This window comes from Trematomus bernacchii, unplaced genomic scaffold (assembly GCF_902827165.1).
Source record: "Trematomus bernacchii unplaced genomic scaffold, fTreBer1.1, whole genome shotgun sequence".
NCBI classification, from domain to species: domain Eukaryota; kingdom Metazoa; phylum Chordata; class Actinopteri; order Perciformes; family Nototheniidae; genus Trematomus; species Trematomus bernacchii.
The window spans coordinates 9569634-9582692 of record NW_022987739.1 but is presented as its reverse complement, the minus strand read 5'-3'; the positions used below and the strand labels follow the sequence as shown (position 1 = coordinate 9582692).

Sequence of the window (13059 nt, the reverse complement as noted above, 5' to 3'; positions counted from 1 at the left end):
TTGCCTTACAGTAAATCCAACAGAGACTCCACTTCCCTTACAGACTCTGGACTGACCCTGACTCAGCTCTTACTGAATCACCATTGACTGTATATATATAAATGAATAAAAAGGTAGGGCTCTGCTAGGCTAGGCCAATAAAGGAATCAACATTTATTGCGCCGAAAATGGGTCACATTTATAGTTTCTGCACTATTCACCTTTCCTGTCATTGTGGCAGCCAGGTGAAACTGTATGTGAGTGTGCAGACTCAGCCGTTTGGAGCTGAGCTGTCACAACAGAGGCCCCGCCCTGTACTTTGGAGCGAGGAAAATAACAACAACAACCCTTCTCAGTGGCAGCGTTTTGGCTCCAGTGCAACAGAAGCTGCCGTTACTCTTGTCTGATGAACAGACTGACCTACTGTACCTGTCTGCCAGCAGGTTTCTCCTGTACCTGTCTACTGATCTCTTTCTCTGATCCGGACCACAAACCCCTCTCACTGGCCTGCATCCAGGAGAGGCAGGTATAGTCATAGTGAAACACTCTTTTCAACAAACAAACAGGATTTTTGTATCGCTCTTAGTTAGGCTTCTCTCCTGTACACTTGCCATATGGTGTCCACAACCAAAGCTACTATGACAAAGAAAAGAGAGCATTTGGGGGGCATTCAGACCGAAGGCGGCCCTCTTTTAAAAACAATGCAGAGGGCTGTGTAGGGCGTGTTGCTTCAGGTATCATTGAGATGATGAAATATGATCCAGGAAGTCCATTTTTAGCAAGATAATGAGGGGTTTTCCAAAATACAAGTACAATGTTTACTTTTTTCAAATCAAATAATGAAAACCCTGTGTTTGTAAGCCTTGAAAAAAGTTTTGACTTGAGAATTATTATTATGAACTAGAAGGGCACTTAGAGGGCGCATACCTTCACCTGGGCCATTTTCATTAGTGTAAATATATTGCATGTTCCCCCCATTTTGTTTTCTAGGATAATGCCTTCTACTTAGTTTCATGCAAATCTGCAAATCTTACCATAATCCTTCAAACAGAAGACAAATAGCAAAAACGATCCCAAAAAGTTATTGGCAGAGATGACAAAGAAGTTCTATGATTCTTTAAAAAAATTAAAACCTTAGACACTCTTATATTCTTAAAATCACAAACCACTACACTGCTTTGGTTTTTTGGTATGAAAAGCTGTGAGTATCTTTTATAGTACAACCGCTTCACTTCAACCGGTTTTACCTTCATATCTTCATAACACTATGACTTCAGTCAGAGATTTTCTGTAGTTCCCAGAATCATAGATAGTTTGTCATGAAGGAGTCTCTTGACGACCTTTCAACCCTATATAAAAAATGTGTAGCAGAGTTCACTGCAGGCTTCAGACCATAGACACTTGTTAATCTGGTAAGGTAAGTGGCATAATAGAGTTAAACAGACAGTGCAGTGAATGGAGACAGTTTAAGCGGTTTATTGTTGGCGCCAAGCGGCTGCACTAATAGGCCCCAACTATTTCCCTCTGATTGACTGACACTTCAATTGTTGAGTAAATTCAACAATATTTTACCTATTAGCTGCTACTGTAGCCGTGTTGAAAATGTCTCAATGTAATATTGCTTCGACAACAGAAATACATCTATTGACTGACTTTACTGATTCTTTTTTCTGAAGAACTGTTTTATTCTTCTATTTTGCTTTATTCTATTTATTTAATTTAATCACAATGTTTTAACACCATGTACCTGTAATATGCCAATATCTGTTTACAGCACAGGCCCTTCAACATCTTTCATGGCTGAAGTTTGGTAGCAATATTGTTGTAGTTCAGTTTGTAAAATTATTTCTTTCTCACCACTGCTATAGAGCTCCGTCACACAGAAAGAAACCTCAGGCCTTCCTGTTCCAATTACCAAAATAACAAGAGCTTTAAATAGACAATGGAAAGAATGCACTTATCATATATAAGTAGGCATAGAGATATAAAAAACATATACAGTCGGAAAGGTCTGGTACAAAAATGGGGATAATGTTGTGATCGGTGGTTTGCATTCAAAGCATATTTTGGGAATCACCTCCAGAATAGCTTTTTTTGTAAAGCTAACAGAGGAAGTTCACCCTGTGGATCAGAGCATTGAAAAAAGCAGATCAAAGACTTCCTAAGCAGAAGTTCTTCATTCAATGTGTTAAAATAAACTGCAAGTGTACAAAGGTGTTCCCATTTAACACCCTATACCTATAAACCTAACATATGTGGTTTCACTTACATGTCAGTAACGTTTTTGTACAATCCCATGGTCTCAAATAAAAGTAGATATAATAATTTGAAATAAAAATGGTTCTTGAAAAATATTAATACAATTTCGGAAAATGGGCGTGAAAGGGGCTTGAGCATGATCAGCCTATGAGGAGAGAGAAACATCTAATGAATCGCCTTTTCATTGGAGCACAAAGCCACGGGGCCTTGAGGAATGTCCCCCCCCCCCCCCCCCCCTCTCGCTGAGGGACAAAAGAGGCCGGCCTGTGTCGTGGCCTCGCTTGGAAGCAGCGGTGTGGAAGAAGAAAGAGGCAAATGTTGATCGGATCTTTTCCTCCCACCCATCACTGTTTTCACACCTACAAACTCAAACTGAAACCCAACTGAAGCCACAGAGTTTTCAGTAAATATGTCCATCTCCGGTAGCAGCAGTGTGGGGGGTTTCACAGTCACAGATACTTACTCATTTGTCGATCTCCGTAGCTGATGGCCTCGGCAAGGGGACTCCACCCCTGAGCGTTCTTCACCTTCACTGGTGCATTGTGGGCCAGCAGCAGGTGGGCACACTCTGTAAAAAGGACAGAGGTTCAGATACGTAAGTATTTACTCAAATCACAACTTATTTGATTGATTGCTTTTACTAAAAGGTGTCACAGGACAGACACAAACATACAATATGAAAAAGACCAGCAGAAAAAAAAACACAAGGGAGAAAAGAGAAATATCTTTACATGGAATTAAAGGATTGGAAATAAAACTATGTTAATTTGTCACCCATATTTGCATGTAAACAACACAGCAAACAAAGTGGAGTTTGTCCTCTGCATTTAAACCATCCTAGAACGAAGTTACCCAGCAGGTGAACTGAGACCTCTCGAAGGTATTTTTCTTTTGTATAAACAGAGCTTTGACTTGTGTATTAAAAATGAAAATGAAGCACTTTAAAGTAAAAAAGTTTTAATGATTACAATTATCACTATAAATGCAAGAGCGAGAACAAGGTTAACAGAATAAATGTATACCCACAGCGACTAAGCTTTAAAAGGGGGTTCAGCCAAGAGATGTAGCCTTAGTGGTGAACCTTATTTGACTAGCAGTTTGATTTTTGAATGCTGCTTTCAGCTTGAAAGGAAGCAATGGAGCCATCATATAAGGCAATAAAAAGAGAGGTGATAAAAGTATAAAGAGATTCCTCCCCAGTGAAAAATCCAGCCCCAATGAAAGCAAAACAAGACTCTGAACCTAATTATAAACGGTGTCTCACAGGTACCAGGAAATTGGTTTCCTTTTAACTAGAGACAGAAAAACACAGAGATTCAAATAGGACAGAAAAAAAAAAGGTTTGATATTAGGCAAAACTTAAGAAAGAACACTGTAATGACTTTCCTCATTTGTTTTTTCGGTCTTAGTGCTACTCACCCACAACGCAGGAATACAAAACGTTAAGAGACAGTAGAAAGAAAAGGTTTAGTTTAGGGATGTCCCAATACCAGAACATAACAGTGGAATTACATGATTGTAGGTACCCAATTTGTTATCACAGTAAAAAAACTATTTATAAAACAAAAATTTGCTTAGAAAAAATAAATTAAAAGAATTGTATAAATGATAAATGGACTGTACTTATATAGCGCTTCATCAGGTGTCTTAAACCCCTCAAAACGCTTTACATACTACGAGTCATTCACCCGTTCACACCTCATTCATGCAGGGCAGTGCCACTTGCTCTATGGAAGATAACATTCACACACATTCACACACTGTTGGCCATGCTATTGGGAGCAACTCAATGTTAAGTATCTTGCTCAATGATACATCGACATGTTAACTGCAAGGACCGGGATCGAACCCACAACCTTCTGGTTGAAAGACGACGACCGCACTCTCTCGCAGCCACAGTCACCCGTAAATATGATTACATTTGAACACATCACGATAATATTGTAATTTACCTTCACCCTTGCCTATACCGATTTCTACTGAATCATAATGGAACTCAATTAAACCGCGCTCCGGCATGGATTTGTTGTTTCTGTAGCTTTATCAGTGAAAAACAGGGTAGGCTAAAGGTCATTTTAAATAATTACATTTGGACTTTGGTACTCGGTACTTAAATATTGGTGGTCTTGATTGTTGCACAGGGCAAGTATATTTCAAAACAAAAATGGTACGGTGAGAATAAGTCTAATTTGAAACTGCCCAAACACTCCTCATTTCCTATTAGTTGCATCTCTTCGTCACCTATAATGTTGCTATGGTGACACATTTAATTCATAATCAGAGCCCAAGCAACTCATTTGAACTCCGTCTCAATACTGTGCTCTAATATTGAGTCCAGCTCGAATCTTAAGACAAACCAGCCGAGAAAACGAAATCAACTCTGCTTTTATGGCTTAAATCTTTCTTTGTGTGTTTCCTGTTCCTGATCACATGCTTCCATTTGATCTGATCACACTTGTATCACTTTGCAGTATATATGAGTTGAAAATGTTGTCTAACTGCATGTTCACATCTTTGTGATACACATTTTCTGTAGCATAAATCATCCTGCTTTAATAGAAGGGCAGATTGTGTGTAGGATTGAGATGTCAGCTGACCCATTAACCAGAGAGCCATATGGGAACTACAATTATACAAGACTGAACATCCCTCTTTAGAATCCATACTGCTGTAAAATGAGGAATTATTCTCAGGAATCAAATGTCAAACTTCCCCTGGCACTGTGCAGAGTCACCCTCAGAGCTGTGCCTGAATTCCAACAATGGGAAAACAGCCAAAGAGCCTCATCCCTCTCTCCATAGCGAGATCAGCAGTAAGTGCAAAATCCCTTCTCTCTCTGGGCAGCCTGTCAACAAACTGCAGCAAGCCAAAAACGAAAGCCTGTTGTTCCGGCTCTGCCGTCATTTTTGTCGTGACATCATTCATTATAGTGTTGGCGTCTGTGTGGCTCTGTCTCAGCGCTGGGCAGGAGCTGTCACAGTCACAGGCCTGTGAGCAGCAAACCAGTGAAATGCAAAGCAGAGGCTAAATACTAACAGTCTGCTGCTGACTGGATATGGACTCGCTCTCGATAGGGCAGGAACTTGATGCAGAAACTCTCAATACAGCCCTTCTTTAATTTCAATCCTTTGAATCACCCATATTAGTCATGCAAACAAATTCAAACTGGTAACTTCCTTCATGTTCAGACTTGTAAAGCCGACGTAAGTGGTGTACAGTGCCAATTGGGTGGCCAAGACTACAACTAAAAACCGTCTACCTTTTGAAAAGAGAGCGCAACACATAACATTCAAAAATACCAGATCACACTCTGAGCTACATACTCACAATGTTTAATTAATGAAAAGAGGCCAGGGTCTCATGCATTCTTTATGACAGGGCAGAATACATTTTGAAACTCTCCTAATTAAACACATTCTCCACACAACGTAAGAAAAGAGGAGTGTGGCAATCCCACGAGTGCATTTACACGAAAATAAAAAGTTGTGTTGTGACAGGACCCAAAGCACTTAGTCTATATTCTTTAATGAAGCAATTATCAGCAACACCATTGCTCTAATGTGCAGCTTGCTTCCATGTGCGAGCATGGCAAAGAAAATCTAAACGAACACAGACAGGCCAATGGGAAGTTATTGTGTTTGTACCAGGAGAGCAGCTCAGGCTCAAAGACTTGGCTTATGACGAGTCGGAATCTGTTGTCTTATCAACTTCTGTCTAATTCTGCTTCACAAAATCTGCATGTTGAACTCTTTCCAGGTCTCAGCACTTTAGAAAGATTGACTAATATCAACTATATGGCATGCTTTAGTAAAAAAGAAGCCGAGTTAGCACTGGAAAGGGTTGATGTAACTGCAAAGTGCCTCACAAAGAGCTTTACATTAGCAAACAGAAAAGCAGACCTATGTGTTTATGCATTAGACCCCATTTACACGGGAACGAAACGGGTTGTATCCGCATAGTTTCTCTTGCGTATAGCCCTTTCATTTACACGAGGCCGTAACAAAACGATAGAAACGGACCCCGCAAACGATAACGGGTCCCAAGGTGGATAGATCTGCAAACGGAACGCTCTGGGGGGTCAAACGGCTCCGTGTAATCGCCTCTATACGATCATTTCCCGATAGATGAAGCCATAGCCCCGCCTCTCCCCACCTCTGCTGCTCACTGCTGTAGCATGGTCAGTAGCTACTGTCAGTAGCTACTGACCATGCTACAGATGTTAGTCCAAAATCTACAGCTCCTCTACCACAACCATCAGCAACAAGTGGACATGGAGAATTACATGAACTACTACATGTTGCTAAATCCACCGCATAAACAGAAGGGCAACCATGGCAACCATGCTCCGGGGTCTTCTTCGCTGCTTTTGGTGTATTTTGTGGCGGCAGCAGCGCCACTTACAGGCCTGGCATATGTACTACAGCGTTTCCAGCGGGTCGAGCGGTCTCGTGTGAACAGACACGTTAAATGAATCGAATGCGTGTGAACGGAAGACTTTTTTGAAAACGCATACGGTGCGTAAACGCAAACGTTCCGGTGTAAAGGCAGCCTTAGTCTGGTCCGTGCTTGGTTTAGGAACAGCTGATAACAGAAGTTGATGTTGGGAAAATACAGGCAGCAGAGTGCACGAGTGTTTGCATTCTGACGTAAGCCAGCATTCCCTCTGGCCTTTCACCTATATATCACCCTGCTAAAACCAATGATTGTGTAATAATAATGACTAGCAGATACACATTATGCAAGTGTAATGTGTCCTAAGGTGCTAGCTTCTGTTCTCGCGTCATGCTTTCAGGTACAAGCAGTGGACTCTTTGGCTTTGAGGATTAACTAATATTGCCAAATATATTTCAATGACTGGAGTTAGGGCTGTACGATATATGATTTCAGCATTGTGTGCATACGCTATAGTAGCATAGCAGGACTTGATGCGAAAGGAAAACTTGCACAGTTCTAATTTGACTGATTTACAAGAGAAGTCAGTCTGATAACAAATCATTCGGAGTGGTTTCAGGTCCTTCATGCAACCAATCACAATCATTCTTGATCAATTGATCCAACAACACAAGCAGGCCTCTTTAGTAATCTGTCACATTCTGAAATGAGCAGGAAAACAAACAAAGATTTGATTGCAAAAACATGTTTGAAGTCATCTGTTGAAAATTCCTATATTCTGCTCTCAGCATCATACAATACAGTTATGACATAATATTACGTAAATGTGGTTCTTTTGAGTTGGTTTTATTTGTTATGGTAGGAAGCTGGGAAATACTAATCAAACAGCAGTTCATTCATTTGAATGGAATCGAAAGAGCTGCCTTGATACATTAACATGCAGCCTATAACTCAAAGCAATGAGTTTCTGTCCGACTCAATACCCAGTCATGAGGTATTGATAAGGGAAGCCTCCCTGTGGGTTACTGGGTTGATTGAATGTGCAGCAGCTGGGTGGAAGTCCGGCTCGATTCACAAAGAACTCTAACAGAGAAATGAGGGAGGCAGAGCAGGATGGAGAAATAAAGTGCTAATCTAATGCTTCACTACGTGCGGTGGCTACAGATTGGGCACTTGTCAAGAGGCTCTGTGGGCTGTTACAGCCCCCACCATCACCACCCATTCTTGTCCAGGCTGAGTACATTTATAAAATGGCTTTTCTGCCCACCTCGGCATCGATCACACACTTATAGAGCGCATCAAACCGCAGTTGAAGAATCACATTGCTGCAGGCTCTAAAGAAAAACTGACACTGTATAACATCACCAATGTTGTTGGTTTTCCCAGAAGTAAAATGAGTGTAAATGTATAATGAGCCTCTAATATCCTCTCTTGATTCAACGGGCTGCTCTTTTTTTAAGTGATGACCCGATAACATTTTACTAAGTGCCAACTCAGAGGAAGACTAACCATGCCAGACTGGCAATTTGGCTCCAAACACTCACTAGGTTGTTATCTTGTGTCTTTGAAACACATTTAAAATATCTAGGGATTTGATCTGTGTGGCCCTGCAAACATATATTACAACCTCGGGACGAAAACAGATTCTGTCCTTTGATGGCACCAAACAGGAAACAGGAGGAAGCTGTGTTAATCGTATTATTTTGACAGTTGAGTCATATTAAAGAAATATTTTTTGAGTACTCCATGTTTCTTTCTTCAGTTGTTTAGTGTGGCTACAAAATTGTACCTTATTGTTCTAAATGTTTAGTTATCAATTATGAGAGAGAGTTGATGAAGATACTGTAGTATATTATACGAAATAAAGTACAGGTGCACACTGCTGTTTGGTTCTTTCTCATTGTTGTTTCAGTTACCAATGACAGAATCATGCCAATTAAATGTATTATGCTCAGTTTTTTTATTTAACTAACAAGCTGTGCAATAGGAAAAGGTCAAATGTAAGAGTCTATGCACTTCTGTCATTTGCAGTCTGGTGAATAATAAACACACACCATACACAGAGAGAGCTGTGTCCTGTCCATCCCAACAGACCAGCCACACCCAGACTATGATCTCATGCTGTAGCCTTCAGCCTGTCTGGTCCGAGCATCCCTAGAGGACAGGCTAGCAGCTCAGGCAAGAGATAGGCAACCTCATTAGCTAAATCAAATCCATGGCCTCCCATCCGCCACTACACTTTGGCAATCCACTGTCTGGATTACCGATAGGCAGAGACAGGGACTTCACTCTGTCCACAGGATTGACATTTCCGAATGCGAAATCCTTTGAAACCCTTGCTACAATGACAGACACGAAACAAATGGGAACATGAACTACGACGAGTAACCCTATGCTTGAAATGTTCCCTGAGAACCTGCTGCAGAAGAGGGGGGGATTAATTTTTCAATAGCATGTTCGGAAGTCTCCTTGAAATGCATTAATATTTTAAGCACATGCTTTCAGTCCAGCCAATTCAGCTAAGAAAATAATCAGGTAAATACTTCTACAAGGCCTTGATACATCGTGACATATATATCTTATACACAAAACTGATTTTTCTTCTAGGACTTGTTACATAAATAAACCACTTTTATTTCCTTTTGGGAAAATGCACAGAGCTGAGACATCTGAGGTAGACAGAAGATAGCATCAAAGTATTAAGGAGGGCAAATACTATGGAAGTTGAAAATGACACCTCCTATGTAAACTAATTACCCTAATTATCAATCAGAACAAGAGACTTTAGCCACTGAGAGGATCAGATTTCTTGCTCTGTCATCATTATCTAATCCCATTTATAGGTTATTTATCTATAAATGTATGAAATTGAATATTTATTGTTCAATTCTGTTTTTGACCGGGCAATATAAGAATCCATAAACACAATCTTTGTATACATCCATGAGCATCTTGCCATCTGGGATTCTTTGTGTTGATCTGTGAGAAATGTCTGGTGGTGATTAGTCAGACAAATGCACACACAAAGCAGGGCAAACAAACTGAAACACACAAATACACAGAAACAAAAACAAGACGACACACAGACCTGCAGAGCGACCAAATTAGAACGCCAGAGAGACAGACAAGAATAAACCATATGGTGGTGCATCTTTAAGCATTACTCACCTTTGTGCCCCATCATGATGGCAAGATGCAACGGTGTGTTTCCTGAAGAAGAAAAAAAAAGATTGTTTTTTGTCTGCTTTGATAATAACAATAAGAGACGAGTTTCAGTGATAAACCCTGTGCCTCTAGTCAGAGTCAGCCTGGATTAGATGTTTAAATTAGGAGGCAGAATCCACTAAATTCCAAATTACATGGTACGTTTATGCCTATTGTGTGTTCTCCCACCATGACAAGCAATATTATAGTCCATTAACCGGCCATAACCTTGAAATATGATGCATTTAACAGTCAGGGACATGGCTTGTTAAAATAAATAAAGTCACTAAATGCTACTGGTTGCACAACACAAATGCATTTGGGTAAATTTGAGTCAGGTGTGGAAAAGCCCAGATGTTTTCCCTGTTATCTGAAATGTGCCTCATAAGCATTGGAGAATCCCTTATGAGGAAGCCAAACTGGCCGCTCAGCTCCTCCAGGCTTCTCTCTTCCAGGAGAAAGTGGTGGGAAAGCATCAGGGCCTGACGGTAAGAGCCCTGATGTGTGTAAAAATACAACCTAGGGATCAGCTAGCAGTCCCACCGGATAATGTTGTAATAAACAGTATGGAGCCGGTGAATTAAATTAAATGTGTACTAGCAAATGTGCCTTCCAAGAATCCATATGCTGGTTAATCTAGATACAATTCAGATGGTGCTGTCATGAACGGCACTATCTTTCGGAAAGAATAATACATGTTAGTTACAGCCTATTACACTGGACATCTCAGAACACCTGAGCATACAAGTACAAGTGCAGGTTCAGTAAGTAAATGTTTTTGTGATGTGGATGAATTGACAATTAAACATAGATTAAACTTGCTATTTGTGTGGCTAATAATGTGAATAATGAAATCTTTAATAAAACTGTCCTTGTGTGATGGACATGCTTTAGCCTGTATCCTGTGGAGGCTAAACTAATGTGCACGTATACACACAAACTGCTGCTACTGAATCATATCAACCCTCAACAAAACATGCAAAAATGTTGAAAAGATACAGGCTCAAGTTCCAAAAGCACGCGTGGGGGAACTGTTTGACACCTTGTTGTGGTGCTCCACATCAAAGCTTGTAATTGAAGACAGAGCACATTCCACCATGACACTGAGCACAAGCTGCCTACTGGCCATGCTTTATCTCTGGACATGAACCGGAACTAAACAATCTCGTCCCTTTGTTAGTTCAGGGATGGTTTCTCTGGAAAGTGAAGGCGTTATCTGTGCAGACTTTGTCCTGCAGAAGAGGTGCTATCAGTCTGGGAAAAGTCTTACAAACAATCTCTAAATAAACACAATGGCTATGGACCAACTTTCACATAAGCATTTAACCAAAGACGTTACATCTGAGAGACTTTTGTGGCTAGCTGTAGTTACTAAGGAATATCAGTGATTTAGGTGGGCGGAGGTATTTAAGCAAACAATCATTCTTACACACGTTTCTACTCTGTAGACTTGTGGGCAATGGGCTGGAGGAAACAAAAAGTGGAGGAATCAAAATATTCCTATATTTTGGCCTTGGTATGGAAAAGCCTCGCCTATTTGGTACTGCTAAGGACTGATGGCCTATTAGCGAACTAAACATACGCTTGGGGGATCGTGACGGGTTTTAGGGCTGAGGGATAAGCAGCTGGTAGACTCACCATGGACGTCTTTCTGGGCGATATTCTGTGTCCGTATGAGTGAAGACAGGCGGCGGACATCTCCTTTAAACACACACTCATGCACCGGGAAGTCCTGCCCCGTTCGGATGATGGGGTTCTTGTTGTTGTCATCGATGACATCGGATGTTGACAGTGTGTTGGTGTTAGCGTTAACCTGCGACTGTAGGTGCTGCTGCTGTGTGGATGAAGACTTGACTAACTTGTGATTGCTGAAGATTTTACTCGCTCTGCTCTTGTTGTTCGTCTTGGAGGCGGTGAACGTCCCGGTTGCAGCCTCTTCGTCCGGTTCCAGTAAATCCTCGTCCTTGCTCGGCCTGTGGTCCTTGCGCTGGGAACGGATCTTCTCTCCGGTCATTTTCTACACAGGGCACGGAGCTCACGATGACCCTCCGGGCGAACTGATGCGATCCGCCAGTTGGAGGTCTTTACTCAGGCACAGTAAACTGCACAACATGAAACACACTTAATCTCTACCGGACGGGCTAAAACGATAGTTTACTCGGACAAGTAGAGGCTACAGTTGACCGGTTTACTATAAAAACAAACACTTCGCTCCCCTCCTATCGTACAAAACTGACGCTGGTAGCTGCACAACATAAGCGCCTCCAGTTGACTAGTACCGAAGATTCGGCTAATGTCTTCCGCCTCGTAGTATCGCGAGAGTTCAGGAAAGGTTACCAACGGTCACTAGCTTATTATACCTAATAATAATACAGCTCTGGAAAAAAATAAGAGACGACTGCAAAATGATCAGTTTCTCTGGTTTTTACTATTAATAGGTAAGTAGAATGATTATTTTTTATTTTATTTTATTCTATAAACTACTGACAATATTTATCTGTGTTGGAATTCATCAGACACAGGAAGGTAGAGATTATTATATTATATTAGGCTATAATTAGTATCTAATTATATACCGTGTATGCTAATTTCCCCACATTACCATATCAGAAATGTAGATAAAGACAGGTTATTATTTAGTTGACATATTATATTTTATATATTAACTCTTTGTATCACTAAATGAATATAAATATTGTGAACGGCCATTAATAAAATACGTTTTTTGGGGGAATCAGGCTATGAGTAGGGGAGACCAGGGGCAGTTGTAAGTAACACGTGACAGTTGTAACGCCTTCAATATCTCCAATCACAAACAAGCTAGAGTGATCAAACTCACTCTGCACATCCGCAGTTAGATGGAAAGATCGCTCTGAAAAAGAGGAGCCACGTTTAAATCTCTCGCGAAAGATAGGCCCTATCAGCAAAAGTGTGTTTCTGTGGTAAAAAAATTACAAAAATGATATGATGTATTTTTTGGATACTGTCTTGAGGTCAAATGTCTAGGAATCCAAACTAGTATTATTAGAATCACTGTTTTGTAAGCTAAAAATATAACTAGCTAAATATGGGTCAAGCTCATGGTCAAGCTAGCAATCAGGCAGATTCACAGGGGGTGAAAACATGACTGGTGGTCCTGGGACGGCTGTAACACGGACCACCTGGGATGGTTGTAACATGGCACATTTACAATGATGGCTCATTTGCTCGAATGATCAATATTGT

At 40.8% G+C, this 13059-nt stretch overlaps 1 protein-coding gene across 1 annotated transcript in view; it reads right to left on the bottom strand.

Moving 5' to 3' along the window:
- LOC117495809 (ankyrin repeat domain-containing protein 13C-like) overlaps positions 1–12124 on the bottom strand; it is a 30424-nt gene extending 18300 nt beyond the window's left edge. Inside the window, exons 1-3 of the mRNA XM_034147344.1 lie at positions 11473–12124; positions 9799–9840; positions 2702–2806 (exon numbers count right to left, since the gene is read on the bottom strand). Coding sequence (XP_034003235.1) covers positions 2702–2806; positions 9799–9840; positions 11473–11848 — 523 coding nt within the window. The 5' untranslated portion in view covers positions 11849–12124. The remainder of the gene's footprint in view (positions 1–2701; positions 2807–9798; positions 9841–11472) is intronic.
- Positions 12125–13059: the final 935 nt, after the last annotated feature.